This window comes from Eumetopias jubatus, unplaced genomic scaffold (assembly GCF_037043125.1).
Source record: "Eumetopias jubatus isolate StellerSeaLion01/CBP00866 unplaced genomic scaffold, mEumJub1_p1.0 scaffold_10, whole genome shotgun sequence".
NCBI classification, from domain to species: domain Eukaryota; kingdom Metazoa; phylum Chordata; class Mammalia; order Carnivora; family Otariidae; genus Eumetopias; species Eumetopias jubatus.
In genome coordinates, this window is record NW_028274816.1 from 100,512,828 (window position 1) to 100,536,842 (window position 24,015).

The 24,015-nt window shown below is 55.4% G+C and overlaps 2 protein-coding genes across 8 annotated transcripts; one reads left to right on the top strand and one right to left on the bottom strand.

Moving 5' to 3' along the window:
* The first annotated feature begins 3,771 nt into the window (after positions 1–3,771).
* On the top strand, positions 3,772–8,366 carry SLC25A39 (solute carrier family 25 member 39). Of its 3 annotated transcripts, none has more exons than XM_028092785.2 (12): positions 3,772–3,893; positions 4,957–5,056; positions 5,189–5,248; positions 5,370–5,414; positions 5,664–5,797; positions 6,159–6,226; positions 6,369–6,493; positions 6,673–6,846; positions 7,182–7,291; positions 7,493–7,574; positions 7,655–7,735; positions 7,831–8,366. In XM_028092785.2, exons 2-12 carry the CDS (start codon positions 4,972–4,974, stop codon positions 7,944–7,946), a joined length of 1,080 nt encoding a protein of 359 aa, XP_027948586.1. In that variant the 5' UTR covers positions 3,772–3,893; positions 4,957–4,971; the 3' UTR covers positions 7,947–8,366. The 3 variants fall into 3 exon arrangements, with proteins under 3 accessions (XP_027948586.1, XP_027948587.1, XP_027948588.1); XM_028092786.2 differs by having other exon boundaries at positions 5,688–5,797; XM_028092787.2 differs by lacking the exon at positions 5,370–5,414.
* A 661-nt stretch (positions 8,367–9,027) lies between these two features.
* RUNDC3A (RUN domain containing 3A) lies at positions 9,028–18,345 on the bottom strand. Of its 5 annotated transcripts, none has more exons than XM_028092838.2 (11): positions 18,121–18,345; positions 14,354–14,469; positions 13,835–13,968; positions 13,561–13,646; positions 12,484–12,573; positions 12,300–12,380; positions 12,047–12,212; positions 11,788–11,945; positions 10,894–11,031; positions 10,656–10,762; positions 9,028–9,629 (listed from the first exon to the last, which is right to left on the bottom strand). In XM_028092838.2, the coding sequence occupies exons 1-11, from the start codon at positions 18,225–18,227 to the stop codon at positions 9,487–9,489; spliced, it is 1,326 nt and encodes a 441-aa protein (XP_027948639.1). In that variant the 5' UTR covers positions 18,228–18,345; the 3' UTR covers positions 9,028–9,486. The 5 variants fall into 5 exon arrangements, with proteins under 5 accessions (XP_027948639.1, XP_027948637.1, XP_027948636.1 ...); XM_028092836.2 differs by having other exon boundaries at positions 13,835–13,971; XM_028092835.2 differs by having other exon boundaries at positions 13,835–13,983.
* Positions 18,346–24,015: the final 5,670 nt, after the last annotated feature.

A 24,015-nucleotide genomic window follows, 5' to 3' on the forward strand; every position in this document is an offset into this window, starting at 1 on the left:
GGTGGGGTCTGCGGGAAGGACCTAAGCCCTACTCGAACCCCACCCATGTCTTCCTGGGCCCTGCGGATGCAAGCTGGGCGTGGGGAGGACACTGTCCCGCTGCTGGGCTTGCTGGGGAATAATTCAGTCTCACACTAAACCACCTTCCATTTATGTCCCTTCCCCAAGTGCCAGGCAAGGACTTGTCCATCAGTCCCCACAACAGCTCCTGGGCCTGGGACTGTTTTCTCGCCTTTTAAGATTGAAAGGAGTTTCTGTTTTTCCATCTGATGAGGAAGTCACTGATGGCCACGTGGGGCCACATGCTGCCTCTGGAAGGACCATTGACACACTGCAGTCAGTGTGAACCGTGGCCAAGCGAGCCAGGACAGTGGCTGCTTCCTCCTTAGGTCTCTGGGCTTGGGCATCTCAAGGCTTCTGCTCCCCGCTGCGGCCATCATGACCATCCTTGGGAGATGCAGCCATCAGCTCCAGCGGTGCCTCATCGCCCACCAATCACCTGTCCCACCTGCCCGGACGGCTGCCACAGAACTGGGCTGTGGTCACACCAATGATGCCTTAAAGCATTTACCTGTGGCAGAAGGCAGGGACTGTGATCTGATCATCTCTGGGGTCCTGACAGGGGCCACAGAACCATTTGTCGACTCTTCACATGGCTTTCACGGATGCGAGCGTAGCTAGGAGTCTGTAAGTTAGGCGGGACGAGTGACATCATCCCTATTTTCAGATAAGGAAACTGAGGCGTAGCGACAAATCTCAAAGGCATCCTATTGCAAGAAGAAAACCAGAAATGGAATGCAAGCCCATTATTCTACTGTGGGGGAAACTGAGGCTCAGAGGTCACCAGGTTTGGTTCCTGACCACTAATTTTCAGCTGTATGATTTTGGCTCTGGGCAGGAAGCGGTGTGAGGAATTATTACTCTCTGTGCCTGCATTTGGAGTCAGAGGTAGGGCCAGAACCTGGCTGCTCTAAAGGCCTTTTCCAGAACTTTCTGTGATACAGGTCAGGCGGTGGCGCTGTTGGGGGGAATCAATAATAATGATAATAATGATAGTCATTGAGTGTTTGCCACACGATAGACAAGGGTCTAAACACTTTACAGCTATTAACTCATTAAATCCTCACATAATAGGGGCACCTGGGTGGCTCAGTCATTAAGCGTCTGCCTTCCTTCGGCTCAGGTCATGATCCCGGGGTCCTGGGATCCAGCCCCACATCGGGCTCCCTGCTGAGTGGGAAGCCTGCTTCTCCCTCTCCCACTCCCCTGCTTGTGTTCCTGCTGTCACTATCACTATCTCTCTCTCTGTCAAATAAATAAAATCTTTTTTTTTAAAGATTTTATTCATTTATTCGAAAGAGAGAGAGAATGAGAGATAGAGAGCACGAGAGGGAAGAGGGTCAGAGGGAGAAGCAGACTCCCCGCCGAGCAGGGAGCCCGATGCGGGACTCGATCCCGGGACTCCAGGATCATGACCCGAGCCGAAGGCAGTCGCCCAACCAACTGAGCCACCCAGGCGCCCAATAAATAAAATCTTTAAAAAAAAATCCTCACATAATTACTGTGAGGTGGGTGCCTTATTACCCCCATCAGCTCATTTTGTAAAGGGGGAAACTCAGGCTTAGAGGCGGTTAAGACATTTGCTGGAGGTCCAGCGGCTCCTGCAGGAAACAGCCAGGTTCCTGTGTCCCAGCTGCTCTAATCCTGAGGCAGGCAGGTGTTCCTGCCCCACAGGCTGTATTCTCGGAGTTCTTTTTTTTTTTTTTTAAAGATTTTATTTATCTATTTGAGAGAGAGAGAATGAGAGATAGAGAGCACGAGAGGGAAGAGGGTCAGAGGGAGAAGCAGACTCCCCGCTGAGCAGGGAGCCCGATGTGGGACTTGATCCTGGGGCTCCAGGATCATGACCTGAGCCCAAGGCAGTCGCTTAACCAACTGAGCCACCCAGGCGCCCCTGTATGCTTGGAGTTCTTGAAGCCTGGAAGCCTGAGGCCAGAGTAGATAAAACCTTCACAGGTGAGCAGGTCACCGCAGGGAGCAGAGAACCCAGGTTGAGAATGGGGTGGGTGGGAGAGCCTTGGAACTCAGGCAGTTGGGGGTTTGAATTCTGGCTCTTTGATTTGAGTGACCTTGGTGCGATTTGACCCCTAGGCCTCCATTTTCTCATTTATAGGATATTGCGCGGGAGAAGTCTTGGTTCCATTACACTCTAGGAGTCACTACACACGTGGCCCTCAGTTTCCTCCTCTGTAAAATGGGAGAGTGGCTGTGGGCTGTGAACGTGTTCGGGTAAGCCATAACTTTGAGGCTGTGAAAGACCGTAATAGAAACTGGGTTCTCGACTTAACATACAGTTTATAAAATGATTTTGTGTAATTTCAGATCTTCGTTGGATGGGGGAAGGGAATGCAAAGGGCGCCTTCTGTCCAGCCCTTTCGACCAGCGGCCAGTTCACAGGCTACAGTTTGCACTTTCCCGCCCCTAAACTTGGGCTGCCAAGCCTTTCGGAGCCGCAAAACCAGTTTCAGGGAAAGCTGATGGTTGGCCCCTTAGAATCCACGTGCTAACCTCGCAGGCGCCGAATGGCTGGGCCCCTTAAGCAGGAGAAGCTGGTGACGTCAAAGTCACGGTCGGCCCTTCTTAAAGGCGCAGGTTCGCGCCTGGTGTTCGGACAAATAGTTTAAAAAACCGCACAAAAGTTTTAAAGGCGAGGCGAGTGGCGGGCTTTCAGGTGCTGGGCTTGCCGGGGGAAACAAACGTGTCTCCCTGAGAAGCGGGATCAGAGACGTCAGCTCAGGATTTAAGCCCACCTGTCACCCAGGGAGGCCTCCTCGTGCAGGGTAAAGTACCCGGAAGGTTCGAATTCCGGGCACTTAAACTTCGAGCCCCAGTCTCATCTTCTGTAAAAAAGGGGCCAAATAATAATATACTTCTAAAAGTTTGTGGGTTTGGAAGAAGTAACGTTGTGAGAGTAACCACCGCAAAAATGTCAGTCCCCTTCTTCCCTACTCAGTCCTCTCACTGTGCGAAGGAGGAGGAACCCGAGGCCCAGAGCGGTGGTGTAACTTGCCCCAGGTCACACGGTGGGAGGACTAAGCCTAAATTGAGTCCGGCTGACCCAGGGTTTCCTGGCTCCCGGGCCAATCTTTTCCCTGTCCAGCCTGCCTGGCCCGAGTCACAGTTCGTCTAATCCCATCACCCACGGGCGCACGGTACCCAGAGGTGTGCCAAGTGGTTCTGGAGCTGCGCCTCAGTCGATAATCCATAAAATGGGGATTATGCTGATTTCTGTTCGGTAGGTCGCCATTAAGTTGTAAAACCTCAGCAGGGAGCCCGGAGGGTAAATGTTTGTCGTCATTATCTGATATCTCCGTGGTCTTGTTAGAATTGATTCCAATTCCTGCCTCCCGGCAGATGAGGACACTGAGGAAGAGCGGGAGAGCGCGTTAACCCACGCTGGCCTGGCAAGTTAGGGGGAGCGCTGGGACTCCCGGGGGCAACGCTCGGCCAGGGTCCTGGTGGGTTGGAGTTTGTGAGAATACAATGTTAAGTGCGGTGCTGCCGCCGGTCACGCGTGACGTGGAGACCCACGACCTTGGGGCGCTGGCCCGGCCGGTCACCCGCGGCGCGGCGGCGGCGGCGCCGGGAGAGGGGCGCGGCCGGTCCCAGAGAGGCAGCTGGTGGGCGGGGCCGGCGGCACTCCGGGCATGTAGCTGGTCGGCCGGCGGAGGGCGGAGCCTCGCGGCGCGGTTCGGGAGCTGGGCGGGCTCGGGTGCTTTCCAAGACGGCCTTGGAGCGGGGCGAGCGCGCGCGGACCGTAAACCCGCCGCGGAGCCGTCATGGGCCCGCCGGGCTTCGGGCGCCGCGCAGCGCAAGCACCCGCCTGGAGTCAGGTGGGCGGAGCTGGACCTGGGTTGAGGGCCAGGCTGGGGGCGGGGGCGGAGGTGGGCCTCCGGAGGTCCCGGGGAACCGGAGCCGGCGCGGGGCTGGGGGCTCGGAGTCGCGAGCCGTCAGGCCGACCTAGTCGGTCCCATTCGGCGTCCGCTGCGCGCGGGGCCGGAGTTTCTCCGAAGAAAGGAGAGAGCCTGTCTTCCCAAACCTACTTTCTGCCCTCTCGGCCGAACCCCGGCCTCTGTCTTGGGGAGAGAGAGCAGAGAGATTGCCCCTTCTATCCAGGCCTGGGGTACTGGCCCTTCCGGTCTCGGGAGGAGGGTGAGGGAGGGAGGGCCGGGAACCCAGCCTCCAGTCCCGAGAGCGGACGGTCCTTTCGCGGCCCAAAGATTTGTTTACGCGTTTCCCCTATTGCTCGGCCCCACCTTCCACGCCCGGTGACTCGGGGCACAGTAGTGCCCGCCTCGGGAGTGGGGGGCTTAGGGGGATGGCTCTGGCGTCTTGATCTTTGGGTCCCCTGGGCCAAACAGAGCGCCTGCCTCGGTGAGGGAGCACAGTAGTTCCGTGTTGCTCAGATGAGGGAATGGCAGTGGGCCGTTATTGCCCCTTAATCCATGAGTAACTACCCAAGCTTTCTTCCTCACTAGTCCCAGAGTGACCTTGTTCAGGTCATCTCACCTCTCTGAATTTGTTTCTCCACTGGCAACGTAGAGCTGACAAAAATTGCTTTAAAGGGTAATTGTGAGGGTTCGTGGTGGCTCAGTCGGTTAAGCGTCTGCCTTCTGCCTTCAGCTGAGGTCATGATTCCAGGGTCCTGGGATGGAGCCTCGGTTGGGCTCTCTCTTCAGCGGGGATCCTGCCTCTCCCTTTCCTCCCCGCTGGTGCTATCTCTGTCTCCCAAATAAAAAAGAATATATAAAAGTAGAAGGTAATTGTGAGGATCGTTTGAGTTCATATTCAGTGAGTGGATCCGGGTAGAGGGCTGGGTCAAATCCCGAAGGGCCCTGCCTTGTGTCTCCCCCTCCCACTGATTTTGTTTTGTGAGTCCAGCTGACTGTTTTTCAGAATTGAAGCTACAAGATGGCTGACCGGGAGCCTGGGGGCATTAGCCCCCTCCAGCAAATGGTGGCCTCAGGCACTGGCGCTGTAGTCACCTCCCTCTTCAGTAAGATCTGGGGAAGTGGGGAGGGGGCACTGGGGACAGGGGCAGACCAGAGATTGGAGGTGACTTGGTCCTGGGGGAGGGGTCAGGGGTGGGGTCCTGAAAGGAGCCTTCAGACCTGCCCTCCTCCTCCAGTGACACCCCTGGACGTGGTGAAAGTGCGCCTGCAGTCTCAGCGCCCCTGGGCAGCCAGCGGTGAGTGCCCATCCCTGGAGCCCATTTGGGGTGCTGCCTGGGCAAAACAGATCTTCCCAAGGTGGGGTCCCCGGGTCAGGTCGGGGGCTCTCCTGACTTAAGGGACTGCCTTGTATTTTAGAGCTGATGCCTCCCTCCAGACTCTGGAGTCTCCCCTACACCAAATGTGAGTTCCCCAAGCCACAGGGAGCTTGTGAAGGTCCAGGGAAGGGAGTGGCCCAGTCTCCCCAGGGGACCTGAGGGCTCCACAGTCCTGCCACACACTTCCAGGTCCTATCAGCGAGCCCTGTGTCCTGAACAAGAATGTCCACCCAGGGACCACGGCCTCTGCTGGCCCCCCTAGAGATGGGGCTCAGTCCCCCCCCCTGCAGGGTTCCAGGGCACTGTTCTCCTAATGCCCCCTCCCCTTCCCCAGTGCCCTCCTCTCTCCAACCCACAGGGAAGTGCCTCCTCTACTGCAATGGTGTCCTGGAGCCCCTCTACCTGTGCCCGAACAGCGCCCGCTGCGCCACCTGGTTCCAGGACCCCACCCGCTTCACTGGCACAGTGGTGAGGAGTGGCTGTGCCCCCGCCTGGGGCTCTAGGTGCTCCAGGGGGATTCACGTTGGTCAGGCTGCAGACCCAGGGAGGAGGGGGTGATGCAAAGCAAGTAGCAGTGGCCGGGTCAGCCTGGGAAGGGCTTCCCAAGTGGTGGTGCCTCTCTGCAGTTTTGAAGGGTGAGCGGAAGTCCACCTGGAGCTAAATGCGGGATTGCATGTGTGCCAGCCTGCGGGGCTCCTACCTCTCAGCAGGACCCAGGGCTGTGGGCAGAGATGAGGGCATCAGGCTAGGGCCGAGTCAGGGTGAGCCTCATCCCAGAGCATATTCACTTTCCTCCTTCCTCCTCCTGAATGGGTGTCCACTTGGCCAGGACGCCTTCGTGAAGATTGTGAGACACGAGGGCACCAGGACCCTGTGGAGCGGCCTCCCAGCCACCTTGTGAGTCTCCCAGTCCCACACATTACTTTTCCCTGCTCTACTCCTCTGATCCTTTACTCTCTTGTCAGGTGGCTGGGGCAGGGGGCGCCTGGGAGGTTGGCAGCCTTTGGGAGTCCCAGCTAATGTCTGTTCACACTCCCAGGGTTATGACTGTGCCGGCCACTGCCATCTACTTCACCGCGTATGACCAACTCAAGACCTTCCTTTGTGGTCGGGCCCTGACTTCTGACCTCTACGCACCCATGGTGGCTGGCGCACTAGCCCGCTGTGAGCACAGCCCTGGGCCCTTGATCTCTCTCTGAGCCCCGGCTCTGCTGGAGCCCAGTCCTGGTTTCCAGCTCCAATGTCTGGCAGTTTAGGGGTAGAGGGATCTCTTGGGCCCCCAGATCCCGGGAAAGGCGGCCGTTGGGCCCTATGGGTTGATCTCTCCCTGCTGTTCCCCCTAGTGGGCACCGTGACTGTGATCAGCCCCTTGGAGCTGGTGCGGACAAAGCTGCAGGCTCAGCATGTGTCCTACCGGGAGCTGGGATCCTGTGTCCGAGCTGCCATGGCTCAGGGCGGCTGGCGCTCACTGTGGTTGGGCTGGGGCCCCACTGCCCTTCGGGATGTGCCCTTTTCAGGTAGGAATCAGGGATGCAGGGGGTGGGGTAAGGGAGCGTCTGGATGACATACAGGAGGTCTACAGTTAAGTCCCAGTTTTGCTGTTACTGATCTTGAAGTCACTTTCTGGGCCTTGAACAACTCATCTGTGAAATGGGCCCAGCGGGCGGGGTAGTCACCCAGGTTTCCAAGAGAAAATCCCCGCAGAGGGCTTGTTACAGAAACTGGCATGCCACAGGCAGCCCTTATTCTCAGGAGGGACGGTTGTCACATCGTGCAGCAGTGGAAAATGGGAGGTTTGGGGCCACCCCACTGCCTTCTCCACCTCTGACGAGTGTACCTGTATGTCCCCAAGCCCTGTACTGGTTCAACTACGAGCTGGCAAAGAGCTGGCTGAGCGGGCTCAGGCCAAAAGACCAGACATCCGTGGGCATCAGCTTTGCTGCTGGGGGCATCTCCGGGACGGTGAGTTGATCAGGCTGGGAGCGAGGCCAGTGAATATGGCCTTGGGAGGCCCGAGGGTTGTGGGAGGCGCGCATGTAGCTACCTGTCGAGGAGCAAGCTCGCCCTGCCTCGAGAAGCCCTAGCCAAGGCTGGCAGAGCCTGGCTAGACGCGAGGGCTGGGGGCCCTGGGACTGGGGACCAGCGCTCTTCGCACCGCACCAGGTGGCGGCTGTCCTGACTCTGCCCTTCGACGTGGTGAAGACTCAGCGCCAGGTTGCGCTGGGAGCTCTGGAGGCTGTGAGAGGTGAGGGTTCTGGCTGGTGTGGGGCTGGGCGGATGGGGGCCCAAGTGGGGTCTCACCCGGGCCACCCCTCACATCCACAGTGACCCCCCCACGCGCTGACTCCACATGGCTGTTGCTGCGGCGGATCCGGGCTGAGTCGGGCACCAGGGGGCTCTTCGCAGGTGAGCATCCATCCGGCCGCGTGTCCGCGCTCAGGAAGGATTGGGGCCCCCTTGGGCCCTGGCCTCTGACCCTAACCCCCTCTCCCCCATTGCAGGCTTTCTCCCAAGGATCATCAAGGCCGCCCCTTCCTGTGCTATCATGATCAGCACTTATGAGTTCGGCAAAAGCTTCTTCCAGAGGCTCAACAGAGAACAGCCTCTGGGCTCTTAAAAGGAGCCAGGGGACCAGAACCCCATCTTTTCCCTGGATGGGGTTGGGGGTGGTGCGGAAGGAGACTGAGCCAAGTGCCTTGTCCTCAGCACTGAGGGGAGGGGCCTCATTTCCCTTCTCCCTCAACTATGAGCCCCAGGGGTATGGGGCTGCCCCTTGAGGCCTGCCCAGCACCCCCGAAACAGCTTTCTTCCTACTGTTTCTCATTCCCAGGCCCAACAATAATCACTTTTCCACCACCACTCCCCGCCCCAAGTTGAAGACCAAATCTACTAACTCTTCCCTCCCTTTTTGCCATTTCCCTGGGTGTTTGCTATGGCTGGGTCTGCTCCCAGGCGCCACAAAACCCTAGGCCTGGTGTAGTCTGCACCCATCCCTGTTAATCCCTTGACTCTAAAGATGATGAACCTCTCTCCAGTACTTGTGACTGTGGGGTGTTTGGGGGTGGGTAGGGAAGTGGGACTTGGTGAGTGACTTGCACAGAGGAGGCCTGGAAGGGGCCTGGATGTTGGTTTTGACTACCCAGGTGGTACCCATATAGAGGATTCCCCCCCTTTAGTGAGAGCTGGGTCAGGGTGAGGACCCAGGGTTGAGGGGGTGACAGGTAGTGTTAGGGCCATGGTGGGGGGAGGGTGGTGAGACCTCTCCCGATGGACATGCTCTAGTGACAACAGAGGAGGGAGGTTGCTTCGATGGGTCCGCAACTTTGGGCCAAAGCTGAATTTCAGGATGGTGGAAGGAGAACAGGGCCCTGCCAGGGCGTCTCCTCCATCCTTCCCCCAGGGTGTTCAGTGTCTTCCCCGCTGGGGGCTAAGCAAGTTACTAAGAATATCAGGTTGAATGGGGCATTTACATGTTGTGGTCCTGCCCTGGACAGACCCAACATTTAGGACACTTCATACAAAAGCACCCCACTTCCTGAATCGTTCCGACCGGCTTGCTCCTGGCGGGGGCACACACCCGTTGTGTCTGGTCTAGCATCACCTTGGTTACGGGCCCAGCACTGGCTCTATCAAATTGTGCCACCTCAGGACAGTGCCCAGTCCCAGCCCCCGCACAGACAAAGTTGCCCTCAGTCTTCTGGTTTTTATTTGCCTGATCCCCTCAGAGCCCCTGTCCTGGGGGCTGAGGAAGGAGTGACTCCGGGGAATACACAGGGATGGACTGGAGAGGCATGGGAGGCGGGAGTGCTAAGGCTGGACCACCAGCTCCTGAGGAGGGTGGCAGGGCTGTGCGAAGAAGAGTCCGGTAGGAAGCCAGCCGGGTGCCAGGGTCACCAGAAGAACGGAACAGGCTTTCCCAAGGGCACCCTGTGGCCGTGGTGCCTGTGCGCCCTGGCCCAGCGGGCTTCCCCTTGTAGCCCCTGCTCCCTTGGGCAGAAAGTTAAAATGAGCAAGAAGCAAAGGGTGCCTTTTGCAAGAGACCCATGGCTGGATGGGCAGCGTTCTCTGGAAAAGTGGCCTGGATTGGGGGACTCTGAGGAGAGGTGGCAGGTGCCTGTGCCCCTAGCAGGTGCGGCTAACACTGCCCATGCCGCTCCTCAGCTGGGGCTCAGTGCCGGGCTGCCTTCGGGACTGTCGCTCACCAGGCACTCGTTGGATTTGAAGCTCGCCAGGGACTTGCAGCTGGGGATGGAGGCCAGGGAGCCGCAGAGGCCCAGCATGGAGGGCGTGGGGTCCTTCCCTGGGGAGAGAGGGCGGGTGAGGCCGAGCCAACCGGTCTGCCTGTGTGTGAGTTGGGGAAAGGGGGGGTTGCCCTCAGGTCACCCCCCCCCGAGGACATTTTCCTCATTTCTGGAGCACTTGGCGTTGTCAAGTAAACCTGGGTAAGTATCTGCCCATGCCCTGCACAGTGCCGGGACACTGTATTGTAATCGTCAGCTTATGTCTCTGTCTCCCCCTGAGGTTCAACCTCTCTGTCTGTTTATTAAACACACGGTGAGCACTTGTTCCGTTCCAAGCACTGGGGATACAGAGAACGGACGAGACACGGTCCCTGCCCTCAAGGAGCTCACAGTCTTGTGGGGGGGGGGAGACAGACACACAGACAATCACAGTGTGGTGGGGTTCCACGTCCACAGCCTGCCTTGTCTCAAAGAAGATCTAAAGTCATCCAGTACAGTATGGTGTTTGGAAAGAAAAGGCAGAAGTCCAGGCCCTGGGAAAACTAGGGTAGGGAACCAAGGTGAAGCCGGGGGGAGGGGGGCAGGGGGGAGGGCAACACAAAATGCATGCGTTGAAGTCCCGGACATTCGCTTGAAGGGAGCCACTAATTTGGCTCTGAGCTTCCTGGCAGCCAAAGAAAAGGGGGAAACAATGGTCAGGCAAGCAGTTCACAGTGCATGAAATAAGAGCAAATTAGGCGAAGAATTCCCCAAGAACCTGTGAGCCCCTTGAGGATGTAATGATGGCAAAAAGCCATTGAGCCCCCACCATACGCTACACTGGTGATTAATCAGCACCCCCGTGTTACCGCTGAGAAGGGCTCAGCAAGGTGAAGTGATGGACCAAGCTTGCACAACCGGAGGAGGCGCTGCTGGGGTTTGGAGCAGAGTCTGCCCAACACCCCAAACCAAGCACTTAAATGCTGTGCTAAGCTCTCCGGAAGGGCTGAAGGAAGGAGGGACTTGGTCAGGGTCTGACTGCAGGCCCCAAGGCCTGGCCTCAGCCCTCCTTGGAAGAATGTTGGGTGCTGGATTGGGGGGCTCACCGATGGGGCCCCAGGGTTCCTCATCCCGTTTGCCCTCTCCCAGGCGCTGGGAGTCCGAGCTCAGACTGGCTTCTGCTGACAGCGGCTCCGTGCTCATGAAACTGTGTCTGTGGTGGAGCAGAGGGCTGATGTGCAGGCAGAGGCCTACAGCCTGCCCCCCCCCACCCCCACCCCACGAACACCTCTTCCCCAGTAAGGGCCAGCACTCAGGCCCAAGCTGAGCCTGGCTGAGGCTTACCTCCGGTACAGCTTGGGGTTGTTGGCACCTTCTGCCCCATTGAGCGTTCCCAGTGATGGCCATTGGTTGACCAGGGGCGTGGTGAGGTCTTTGGAACCCTGGGCCAGGGGAACGTGGTCACCGGGGATCAGACCTGTCCTGGGATGGGGAGGAGGGGTCAGGCCTGACAAGGAGAGGGAGCAGAAGTGGGGAAAGGGGGCTCAGCAAGGGGTGGGGGGGTTATGAATGAAATCTGAGCAGCAGAAATGGGGACAATGTTGAGGACCAGAAGGGCAGATCCTGGGAGTCAGTGGAGGGTACTGAGGGTCAGAGAGGAGATGGGGATTTAGTTTGCTCATGTTCATGATGGGAGTTGGAGGGAATAATGGGGACTCAAGTCAGGGTGATGGAGTGGGTAGAGAATAGAGTGGGAATCCTGAAAGGTAATGGAGTATCTTGGGGGATCATGCTGGGAGGTCACAGGGTGATGAAAAGGTTTAGGCTGAAGCTATCAGAAGGATGAGTAACAGTGAAGTCAGGGGTCACTGTGGGGATGATAGTGGTTACAGATCAGAGGGGTGTTGAACAGAGGGAATAATGCGGTCAAGTCGAAAGTTGCTGAGTAACATCTGAGGTCCTTCTGGGTAATGTTGGGGTCGCAGCAGTAACGTTCTGTAGCCATGCTAGCTGATGGATGAAGTGGGGCGCCGGTTTTGGGGGGTATCCCTGGGTCTCATGTTGAGGGTAATTCAGTTCACTGGGGAGGGGGTCTTGGGGTGGAGGTGAGGGGATCAGTGGTTTGATGCTGGCGGTTGATGGCGCTGGATGCTGTTATCAAGAAAGGTGATGTTAGAGTCAGTGGGGGCGATGTGGTCGGGGTGGCCGGGACGGGGACAGGGCGGCGGCGGCGCTCACAGCTGCTCCTGCAGCTCCAGGATCACGCCTTCCAGCTCCCGCTTCTCGCGCTGGTTCTGCGCCGCCGCCTCCTCCAGCTGCAGCTGCAGCCGCCGGTTCTCCGCCTCCAGGTCCTTCAGCTGCGACTCGCGCAGGCGCACCAGCTCCTCCAGGTAGCCCTGCGAGGCGCCGGCTCAGCCCGGGCGACCGGGCGCGGGGGTCCCAGCGGCCCCCCGCCCGCCACCCCAGCCCCGCCGCTCCCCCGCCGCGCATCACGCACCTTCTGCGCGTAGACGATGCGGAACTTCTGTTCCATCTTGTGCCATTTGCTGTACCAGCTGTCCTCGTCCGTGACGAGCGGCAGGTACGGGTGCTCGGGCGAGTTGTCCTCGCTCGTACTGCTCTCGGCGCTGTGCCGCTCCTCCTCGTCGGTCAGGTAGTCGTAGCTTGGGGGAAGGAGCAGTGGGCACGGCCCGCCCTGCCCGCCCGCCCTCCGCCGTCCCCGCACCCACCGCAGCAATCGCGCGGCTCACCTCTGGGTGAACTTCAGGTAGGGTGTGTAATCGATGACCACGGGGGTCTTTCCGTCCAGCACTTCGCCCTTTAGGCAGAAGCTGGGGGCGGAAGAACCACAGGGTGGGGGGGGCGGGTATGAGGGGATGCGAGTGTGAACATTCTCGGCTAAACTCCCCCCGCCCCCGCCACCCAGACCCCTACCTGAAGTCTATGGCGCTCAGTCCGATCAGCATCCCGGTGAGGACGGTGGCTTCCTCCCGCAGCATGATGGCTCCCGAGTCGTAGAAACGTCTGCGGGGGGTATCGAGGGACTGATGGTGCAGCATCCTCATCCTCCCAGGGAGACCCCATCCCTCATACCCCTGGCTTACTACCAACAGTAGTAAAACAGTACAGTAAGACCCCTGGCTTACTACAAACCCTTCCTAGAGGAAGAAGGAGGGATCTCTCCCGCTAACCCCTCAGGTGTGGATCTTGTCTCTCCCTCAGAGTGGCGCCCACTGTGTCTCCCATGTATTAGAACATGTGTTCCGGGAGAATACTCTCTTCCATCCCCTGAACTACCTCTTTCCCACCAAGTATGGGATCATCCAGATCCGTAAAGTCAGGAAACAAGTTCTAATCATTAGTGCTTGACATACAGTAGGTACTCAAAAATATGTTGATGTGATCTCTGAAATGTGAGGACAGACGAGAAATAGAACCGAGTAAAACCATCAGGTTGTATGTGACCACTGGCACTGGGGGGGGGGGGGGGCAGAGAGACATGCCTGCGACTGTACTCAGTTTCAGACACACATCCTGCCTGTGACCCCTGCCCCTGAGACCCAATCTCTCTGCAAACTCATAGTGCAGGGACTCAAGCTCTGCACACTGGGACACTGTAGTCCACCGGTGGCAAGTACAGACTGCTGCCCCTGTTTAGGGAGTAGGTAGGGCTCTGTGTTAATAGACCATGGAACAAGGCCAACAGATCAAATGATACATAGTTGAGGCTTGTTCAGAGGCGTGTCTAAGGTAAGAGCTGTGAGATCAGTACTGTGGAGTGATGGAGAAGAATGAATTTGACTTGGAAGAAATGGTGGTGATGCTAAAGGTGTGTCTGGGACTGCAAGCTCAGTGGCCAGAGGATAGTCTGGGAGAGGGAAGCTAGCAGTGCATGCTGGGAGTTGTAGTCCAGGTACTGAAGGTTGCTGTAGGAACTTAAAGATCAAGTTTATTTAGGCAACGAAAGTGCACACTGGGACCTGTGGTCTGAGCTGATGGAGAGGGTCTCACCTGGTGGTCCGGGTGTCCCTCAGAGCTGTGGTGATGTATTCCGACATTCGCTTCTCCATCAGTGCCACCCGGATCCATGCCCGGCCCTGGAAAGCACACTCAACTTTCCTTGTTGCCCTGAAGGGACCCAGGAGCGCACCACTGTGTCTAGATCTCCTGTGGCTCTTCTACCCAGTGCCCGGAGGCAGAGTTGAGGAACAAGGAGCAGGCAATCCCCCCTGTATCCCCCTGCAACCAACAGCTGCCCTGGCCCTGCCTATCACAGGCCCCTCACCTTGGCTCGGGCTGTGCTGATGTTCTCCATGTTCTCAATGCTGCTCACACAATTGTTGGGCACTTTGCTGCAAGCCAGCCGGATATAGTCCCAGAAGCCCCGCTGCCCGTCCGAGCTGAACCAGCTCACTGGACCTGCTGGGGCACAGGCTGAGCCAGGGCAGGGAGGGGGCTCAGCAAAACCAGGGAGTTTGTAGAGGGTCCGTGAATGGGGTACACACGTGCATAAATATAAGCAGCCCCACCTGCACATAGTTCCTGCCACAAACGTGTGCGCACACACACATGTACACACAGGGCACGTACCTGCATGCCCACTGATGGGGCTTGTGGGCACCCACTGTATGTGGCCAAAAGACCCCCTCCCCTCTTTCCAGTTGTGTGCATGGCCTAGCCAGAATTGGGGCCAGGGTCAATGATGGGGTTCAGAAAGCCACGAGGTAGATCAGAGTGGGTGGCTGGAAGCTAAAGGCTGGGAGTTGGGAGGGTTGGACAGTGGGGGATAGGGAGCTGGGCCCACCTTTGAAACGGTGGCTGAGGATCTGCTCTAAGATGGCTGCAAAATTCACAAACTCCTCGGATGAGTCATCGATGGGCTCCGCCGTGTATTTCTCCAGCAGCGTTTTCACAGAGAACCTGGTGGGAGGTGGGGAAAGGGGGCAGTGGGGTGTCCAGTGAGAAGACAGGGTAATGGTGGTAGAGGAGGGGTGTTAGGCAAAGAGAGGGAGTGAAGGGCAGAGGGGAGGTCATGAAGAGCACGGGCGTGGGAGTGAGGCACGGGAAAAGCCTGTGAGAGACGGGAGACAGGCAGTGACCACAGAGGCGCTGTGACATGGGAGTGATAGAGTGGCAGGTGGGAGACTGATTGACAAACGGGTGACAGGAGAGGTGACAGCCAGAGAAAGGAAGCTTTAGGAATAAGGTATGAAAGGGGACAGAACAGTAGGTAGGCAGAGGAGGCACCTGGAGTCAGGGGGCTGTCCCAGAGCCCCTTTCTCTTGCCCACGCTTCGGAGGTCAGCTAGGAGTTAGAAAGTGGATTTGTACCCCTGCCCGGAGCTGTCTTCTGCTACTGCTAGAACAAACTTCAGTCCCTTCTGCCGGGGTGGGGGGGGGGCGTCACTTGGGCCAGGGCATGTGAGTTGAAACTAAGCACATGGAGCGTGGGCCTGCAGGGGTGGCCAGGTGGGCTCTTAGCACATGGATGCCCCCCTTCCCCCTTCTCCTTCCTAGTTTGGTCGCCCACACACCAGCTGCCCAGAACCAGGCAGTGCAGAGCTGGGCTGGGGCGGGGTGTGTGTGTGTGCATGTGTGCAGGGTGTGGGTCTGACACACACACTGGGTGGGAGGGGGCGTTGGCAGCAAATTTCTGGAAGGGGTCTTAGAGAGGAGGGGAACCACGGGAAGCCAATAGGGCTGAGAAACTGGAGCCCAGCAGCCCTCATTCCTCTCTGCAATCCTGCTTGGAGCCTCAGCTACCTCTGCAGTCCCTCCCCCTACAATCTCCACCTGCCATCCCTGCAGTGGGGTGGGGCAGGAATGAGGACACGGCTGGCAACATCCCATTATTGCCCTATTGTGGGTGGCAGAGCAGGAGTGGGGTATCCAGGGATACAGGGGCTGCTTGGAACTGCCCTTTCCCCCCTAAGCTTATCAAGCCCTGTAATGTGCCAAGCACTGCATGTACTCCTCATCCATCCTTACGACAGCTCTGGGAGGTAGGTCCTCTTAGCATCATCCCCATTTTACAGATAAGGTGACCGAGGGTTCAAGAGGTTGACTGATCTGTTCAGAGTCACAGGGCTTGTGAGGAGTCAAGTAAGTCTGTCTGATCCCAAAGCCCTTCCTCTTTCTGCTACATCCTGTGGCCTCCTGCTGGCTGTCACAATTACCAAGGCCTAGGAGCAGCCCCTGCCTCCTCTGCCTTCCACTCTGCAGGTTCCAGCCATTAAGCACTGGCCTCTGAGGCTCTCAGGCCAATGGCAGACCTGAACCAACTGACCCCCCTCCCTTCTCTTTGGGCTTAGAGCTGGTCTGGCCTGAAGTCAGAGCCAGGTCAGTGCTGGGGTTTGTAGTAGGGGGAGGCGGCCTGGTGGACTCAGATCCTGTTTCCTTGTGATACCCTTGCGGCCTTGGACAAGTCACTTAATCTCTCTGAGGCCCAAACAGGAATAATAGTACCTGCCCCAGACTCCAGGAAGGACTAGGGGAAAGGGCTTGTGTATAGCCCATTGGGCAGGGGTGGCCAGGAGCAGGGCCATTAATGGGAAGGTTGGCCCCACCAGAAGGAGCCTGTGCTTGGGGCATTAGCTGGGCCTCATTGTGCAGCACACACCACACCACCCCCCCCCCCATGATATTTTCTGGTCATCTGGGTCAGCCCTCAGTGGGGGCCTGGGGCTAGTTTCAGCATGGCGGCCATCTGCCATCCATCCTCAGGGGTGCTGCAGAACTGGCCATCACCCCCGGGAGCCCCATGGTATGCTCCCTATTAGGAGGTGCAGTGGCTGCTGCAGGTTACTATGGAGAAAGGGAGGCCAGGGCCCAGGGGAGCCCTTGGCCTGCTAAAGGGAACTGTTCTGGGAGCTGGAGGCGAACCACATGACAGGGATGAGGTGGCAGAGGCCCGAGGGGTTTCTGAGCCTTTGTCATGCCCCCAATCCCCTCTAAAACTCTATCCCTCACACCCCAGCTCTAAGCCCACTTTCAATCCGCCAGAACCTCTGTTCCTCCAGCCTAGGCCAAAGGGAGCTCCCCCCCTTCCCATACACTGGGGAAAGCAGACAAGAGAAAGAAGTATCTTCTCAGGGACAGGAAGGGTATCATCAGGACAGGGTGATTTTCGTGGGCCAGGCACTGGGCTAGGCTCCTACGTGAATTATGCCATTACTATTCCTTGGCGTGGCTGTTACATCTACAGTGGGGATGATGAGGCACCCAAGGCCCAGAGTGGTTAGGAGACTTCCCCACAGTTGCACAGCTAATAACTGATGAAGTAAGAGCTTGACCTTGGATCCTCTGGCCCCAAAGGCAGAAACCTTTGTTTTATACCAAACTGGCAGGGTTTGAGGGGTGAGGGTGGAGGCATCGGCCTGTACTTTGGGCTGGGTGGGCCATTGCTACACTCATTCCTTCTATAACATTCCAGGCATTTTTACAGAGGTCTGATGTGTATAGCACCGTGCTAGGGACTAGGATATAATGGTGTGAGACAGATGCAGTATGGCTGGGTGTGTGTGCAGGAACCTGGAAGGAGATATGGGAGGAAGAAGCCAGGGCATCAGGTGCGCGCTGATTCCTGGGGGAAGGAGCAGGGCCAAGGCTTGTGTATAGACAGGTGGGGGTGGCGAAGCAGGACAGTTGAGCCTGCACTTGGAGCACCCTGCCCTCAGAGGTGGCATGGCGGGGGTGGGGGGCGGGAGGGGGAGATTGCAGATGGAGAAGGCAGCTAGCAGGGGGGGTCCTAGAGGGAGGGAGCAGGGCAGGTGAAACTGAGGGACGGTGGCTACCGGCTCAGGGCAGGGCAGTGAAGGTGAGTCACTGCAGGGCTGAGGCGGGAAGGTTCACTTCCTGGGCCCCCAAAAAGCAGATGAATCTTCCCAAAGCTGCAACAGCTCCACCCTCAGGGACCAATGGCCCTGCACTCCCAACCTCCTCCCTTGAACCCAGGAGACCCAGGCTTCCGCAGTCAGACCCTCAGCCCTCCCCATGGCAGGCACAGTGCCCCTCACCCTTCACTGGATGGATTCAGGGGCTTTGCCCACACCCCCAGTTGACCCTGCCACAGGCTGCAGCTGTCCAGAGATGGAGGAGGACACCGATCTCTGCTCCCAGGTTTGAGCATGGGAAAATCTCTCAGGAAAGCCCCACCCCGGAGAGGCCAGGCTGACAGGGGTGGGAGTCAGGGCATGCTTGGAGGGCGCTCTTCAGTGCTTCCCTGCCCACCCCGCCCCCGCCCCCAGCAGGGGAGCCAGCCATCCCACCCCTCCCCCTCACACACAATGTCACTTCCTGGTTTTCACAGGAAGCTGCAGTGCCAATGAAACACCCCTCAACCCCCAGGCCCCGGGCTGGGCATAGGCCTGACTTGGCCTAGAAGGGTAGGGACCAGACCTCTAAATCCCCTCCTGGTCTGGGCCTGAGGGACTGTGGACGCGCTCCTCTTAACTCTGTGCTTCCTCCCTTTTCTCCGCGGCCGCTGTGCATCCTCCCGCGGGCACGCTCAGTCCATATTTTCGCAGCCCGCCCCGACGCCTCTCCCTGACCAGCCCCCGCCAGCGGCGCCCACCTGCACACGGTGATCAGGTTCCTACGCTCCACGGCCACATTGCGGGAAGACGCTTTCTTGGAGGACAGCCCCAGAGCCATGGTGGTCTGGACAAAGCTCGCTTCCATCCAGATGTGCGGCCACTGCTGCCGCCACCAGCTGCCCCCCACCCCGCCTGGCGCCCCGGCCCCCCGCCGGATCACGGCTGGGCCCTCTGCCCGCCGGGGCCCCTAGATGCCTGCACCGCCATCCCCCTGCCGCTGCTCCCGCAGCCCGGCCCCCTGGCACCCTCCCCCGGAGGCGATTCCGGAGCAAAACAAGGCCGGGGAGGGAGCTCTCCGAGGTGCTGAGCCGGGGCCCGTCACCCCCCTCCCTTAACCGCCCGCCCCCCCCTCGGCCGGTGACGTCAGGGCCGTCGGGCCCCGCCCCTGGCAGGCCGGGCACCAATCCGCAGAGGATGCAGAATTTGGGGGTGGGGGCTGGGGCCCCAGGGAGGACGGAGGGGGTCCCGGGAAGAGGCAGCTATTGGAAGGAGAAAGAAAGGGGCATGTTGCCTGTTCTCCACTCCCACACTCAGGGCCGGGGACCCCTCGCCTCGCGTCTTCGAGTTCCGACGACTGACCTCCCTTGTTTCTGACCTGTGATCAGTGGTGTCTCAGAGTTTTCCTCCTGCTGCCGGAGAAGGGAGGTCCTCACCCTCATCCCAGCCCCGTCTCCCCACCCATTTAGTATCCGCGTTCTCAGTGAGGCCGGGGCCAGGTCTACGTCCAGAGAGCGCAGGTGGCCCTACGCGCTAACCTAGGAGGCCAAGGAGCTGTCGGAGAGACTGTGTATCTGGCGTTTGACTTGTCAGCACCAACGGATGGATTCATCTGCTCCTAGGGTGGGGGATGGGAATCCAGAATAAGCTTAGGAGCCCAGCGCCTGGAACCACTCAGGACAGTGAGACTAGACCGGCAGCTACGGGCCTGGACTCCGTAGAGGTTCCCAGCAGTAAGGCTGGTGCCCACAGTGGTGCCAAGGCACGGCTTTCTCTCGGAGTCCTACTCCCTCACATCACCCCAGGGCCCCTGGCTTGAGGGTTAACCCCGTGGCTGCCAGCATTGCTGCATGGTGCCACCAAATCTCTGAAGGTTAGGAGGGCCCCTAAAGCTGATTTCATCTTTTAGGGGAAGGTGAAAGAGATGGATGCATAGTCTGGCTTTTTTGTCACCCTTTGCCTCCCAGTTGCTCTCTCATCCCTGCTCTCACCTGCTCCATTCCTCTACTCAACCTGTTCTCTTTCATACACTGAAACCCCCAGCTCCCGCAGAAATCTTTCTGTGCTCATTAAGAGGGGGTCCACCCAATTTCCCTACCTGGCTTTAGGAAGGTCCATCCTCGGGCTCAGCTCATATCTATTCACCAACTATGCCCACCTGCTGGATTTACTCCACTTTGCTACTGTATGGTCATATGTCTCCACATTGATTCCAATGTGCACCAACATCTGAATATGATCAGCAGGCAGGGACCTTCTATTAACACAAACAGAGGAGGAAGAGATAAAAAGCCTGTACAAGTTCACAACCCTGGTCTGACTCCCTGGGGGCAGGGGAGAAGGTCCTGGCTCCCAGCACAGATCTCATGTCCACTCAACCTCAGCCTCAATTCTTGGCTCCCGGCACCTCAGACTTGATCTTTTCCATTGCTCCTTTGCCTTTTCTCTCTTACCTCACTTCTAGAAGCCCCTCTTATCATCTTCCTGCCTCCAGATACATAGCCAATGCCAATCATGATGGTCTTTTGTTTTTCAATTGCAGGATATGTTATATGCACAAAAGAGCACATAAACCACATAGGTGCAGTTTAAAGAATATTTACAAAACAAACACCAGTGTCATCACCTTAAAGATGAAGAAATAGAAATAGAAAACTGTCAAGAACTCAGGATTTCCCATATACCTCTCCCAGATCTCATCTTCATCCATACCCCCAAGAGATAACCACTGACCTTTGTGATAAACATTTCCTTGCTTTTCTTAATAGTTCTATCACCTATGTGTCCATCAATAAAAAAATGTAGTTTAATGTTTCTCTATTAAAAGAAAATTCTTTCTATATTATTCTTTCTAGTCATTCTATATTTTTTTCCTTGCATACTATTCCAATGCAAGTCAATACTACAGTTTTATCTATTCTATCATTGAGGGTAACTTTGTGTATCAGATAGGGCCTAGTAAGAAAAACAGAAACCATATTATGTATTTCAGATAGAGGAAATTTAATACAGGGAATTGGTTACACAAGAGTTAGAAGACTAAAAGCAAAAAAAGAAAGGGAACACCGAGACACCATGGAACCAGTAATAAATGAAGCAACGAGGGCTCAGGGAACAAAAGAGAAGAGGTGGGATTACTACACCCAAGGAGCCCACAGGGAGGGCCCTACTGAGTTGGGGCTCAGACTCAGGCAGAGTCACCAGCGGGCTGCTGCTTAACCCTCAGAGGAGGCTTCTACAAAGCTGGTTCTTGGCATGCAGAAAGAAACTGAAGGCTGGAGCCAACTTCCAACAGTAGAGCAACTCTGAACAAAACCAGAAAAATGGGGAGATAGTTTCCTCTCCCTTCTTCCTGTGTTCCATCTCTCTCTAGTGTCTCCTATTAACAGAACCTAACAGAAAGCTGGTTAGTAATGGAGTCTGGAAAACAAGTTTGCAGAGTCTTAGTTCCACCCAGCAGCAGACAGCAAAGACGCGAAGAATGGAGTTGGAGCAGAAAGGCAAGAAATGAATAACAGGTACCCGTCTACCTCTTTTCCTGCTCAACATTTACACACATGTTTCTATACATATTTGAACAGTAACAAACTTCATGCCTTTGCCTAGCAAGATGTAATTGTCCTCTGTACAAAAGAAGATGCTCTGGCGCCCTCCCCAAAAGTGGAGATGCAAAATCTCTACAGTAACAGTATCCATTTCTGGGTGATGCTAATACCTCTCCTAGTTCAGCCACATTTCCTCTAGAGGATTCTGTAACCTAAAGACTGAAGTATAAAATTCACTACCAACAACAACCCTTATATAAAGTAATAAGGGTAAGAAAGGATGAGGGGAATTAAAATAGAGAGAGGGTATATATAATACAAAACAAGCAAGAAAGAAAATTCCTGGAGGCGCCTGTGTGGTTCAGTCCGTTGAGCATCTGACTTTCGATTTCAGCTCAGGTCATGATCTCAGGGTCCTGGGATAGAGCTCCTGTTCAGTGGGGAGTCTGCTTTTCTCTTTCTTCCTTTGCCCCTCCCCCTACTCATGCTCACTCTCAAATAAATAAAAATAATTTTAAAAAAAGATTTATTTGAGGGGTGCCTGGGTGGCTCAGTCGTTAAGCGTCTGCCTTCGGCTCGGGTCATGGTCCCGGGGTCCTGGGATCGAGCCCCGCATCGGGCTCCCTGCTCAGCGGGAAGCCTGCTTCTCCCTCTCCCACTCCCCCAGCTTGTGTTCCCTCTCTCGCTGTGTCTTTCTCTGTCAAATAAATAAAATCTTTAAAAAATAAAAATAAAAATAAATAAATAAAGATTTATTTGAGAGAGAGACAGAAAGTGAGCAGAGGGGCAGAGGGAGAGGGGGAGAAGCAGGCTTCCCGCTGAGCAAGGAGTCTGATTCAGGGCTCGATCCCAGGACCCGGAGATCATGACCTGAGCTGAAGGCAGACGCTTAAGGACAGAGCCACCCGGGTGCCCCTCTCAAATAAATCTTAAAAAGAAAGAAAATACCAGTAGCTTCTACAATCCTTATTTCTGTAAGTTGTCTTAAGTTGATCTTTATAACTCTCCTCTTCCATTATTCATTTCATTTTCACTTGCCCTTAGCCAAAATCTCAGTTTGTTGTTACTGTTTTTTGACCAGGTCAGGTGACCAAATCTTCATTCTTGATAAATCTAAATCCTCAGAATTGAGTTCCTATGTTTTTTTTAAGATTTTATTTATTTATTTGAGAGAGAGAGAATGAGAGACAGAGAGCACAAGAGGGAAGAGGGTCAGAGGGAGAAGCAGACTCCCCGCCGAGCAGGGAGCCCGACGTGGGACTCGACGTGGGACTCGATCCCGGGACTCCAGGATCATGACCTGAGCCGAAGGCAGTCACTTAACCAACTGAGCCACCCAGGCTCCCCCTATGTTTTTTCTTTAACTTTTGCTATCAGACATGGAAGAAAGAGCCCTACCAGCAAATCACATGGGTTCTAGACATAGTCCACCCTACCATCATTGTATAGCTGCAATGCAATATCCCTTGGTATTCGGGATAGTCACCGCAGAAAGTAACCTCCTTCTGTGCTCTGAGCCCAGGCAAGCCTTAATCTCCAGCTGAATGGAACCATTGTTACATCTAGTGAAAGGATTCTTCCCTTGATGAAGTCAATGTTGTCCATGCTCCTTCCACATTCCCCAAGTCCTTGGGTACACTGGAAGAACCTCCAACTGCCAGGAAAACTGCAGTTCTTTCCCTGAGGGCTTTCTCTGGCCACTGGAGCCTGCCCTACTAACACTGGGCAGGCTGAAAGTTCTGGGGAATGGTACTCCCATCCAGAGCAACCTTCAGGGAATACTGGATGGGAATTGGTGAATAAATACCTCAGTTCTCTCAGCCCTCACGTGGGATGGTCCTGAGGCTCAATTATTATTATTATTTTTAAAAGATTTTATTTATCTGACAGAGAGAGAACAACAGCAGGAACACAAGCAGGGGGAGTGGGGGAGGGAGAAGCAGGCTTCCCGCCGAGCAGGGAGCCCAAGGTGGGGCTCGATCCCAGGACGCTGAGATCATGACCTGAGCCGAAGGCAGACACTTAACGACTGAGCCACCCAGGCGCCCCCTTTGACAATTTTTTAATTGAGTTGATTGTCTTTGTGCAATTGATCTTTAAGCTGATGCTGATAATTTACTAAAAATTTCTATAAGACGAAATAATTGACCTGCAGCTTCTTTGGGATTGTCTTGACACACAATTAGGTCATTTGCAAAAACAGGTTTGTTTTTTCCTTGCCAAATAACAAGCATCCTTGTCCTGTGGCCTCAGAAGGAAAGATTTCGTTATTAAGTGTGATGTTTGCTATAGGTTTTTTTTATAGATATTCCTTCTCAGGCTACAGAAGTTCCCTTCTATTCTTAGTTTGCTCAGTGTTAATCATTAATGGATGGCAAATTTTTTTTTTTAAAGATTTTATTTATTTATTTGACAGAGAGATAGAGAGCACAAGTAGGCAGAGTGGCAGGCAGAGGGAGAGGGAGAAGCAGGCTCTCCGCTGAGCAGGGAGCCGGACATGGGGCTCGATCCCAGGACCCTGGGATCACGACCTGAGCCGAAGGCAGCCGCTTAACCGACTGAGCCACCCAGGCGCCCCAATGGATGGCAAATTTTATCAAATGTGTTTTCTGTTTCTGAGATGAATATATAGTTTTTACTCTTTCTTCATATTCATGTGGAGGTTTACATTAATTGATTTTTCTAATGTTATAAATTCCATTTATACGATAAGCCAATTTGGTCATGGTGTATTATAGTTATATATATATATATATATAAAACTGGTTTTAGGTTACTTAATGTTTTATTCATTTAGGATTTAAAAACTTATGTTCATGTGTGAGATTGACCTGTTATTTTCCTTCCTTGTACTATCCATGCCAGGTTTGGGTATTAAGATTATGTTAAATGAGTTAAGACATGCCCTCTTATTTTTTATGCTTTGTGGAATAATTTGTGAATCTTAGAAGCATTTGCTTCTTGAATATGTGGCTGAATTTAGTGATGAAGCTATCTGGTCACGGAACTATCTTTGACTGCTGATCCAATTTCTTTAATAGTTGTGGATTATTTGGGTATTCTGTTTATTCTTAGTTTTTTATTTTGACTTTGTCAGTTGGTTTCTCCATT

Coding starts and splice junctions, on each gene's coding strand:
- SLC25A39 (XM_028092785.2), top strand. CDS start 4,972: ATGGCTGACCGGGAGCCTGGGGGCATTAGCCCCCTCCAGCAAATGGTG. Junction 5,057..5,188: donor TGTAGTCACCTCCCTCTTCA/GTAAGATCTGGG, acceptor CTCCTCCTCCAG/TGACACCCCTGGACGTGGTG. Junction 7,292..7,492: donor CTGGGGGCATCTCCGGGACG/GTGAGTTGATCA, acceptor GCACCGCACCAG/GTGGCGGCTGTCCTGACTCT.
- RUNDC3A (XM_028092835.2), bottom strand. CDS start 18,227: ATGGAAGCGAGCTTTGTCCAGACCACCATGGCTCTGGGGCTGTCCTCC. Junction 14,470..18,120: donor AACCTGATCACCGTGTGCAG/GTGGGCGCCGCT, acceptor ACCTCCCACCAG/GTTCTCTGTGAAAACGCTGC. Junction 11,946..12,046: donor GCATCGTCTACGCGCAGAAG/GTGCGTGATGCG, acceptor GGCGCCTCGCAG/GGCTACCTGGAGGAGCTGGT.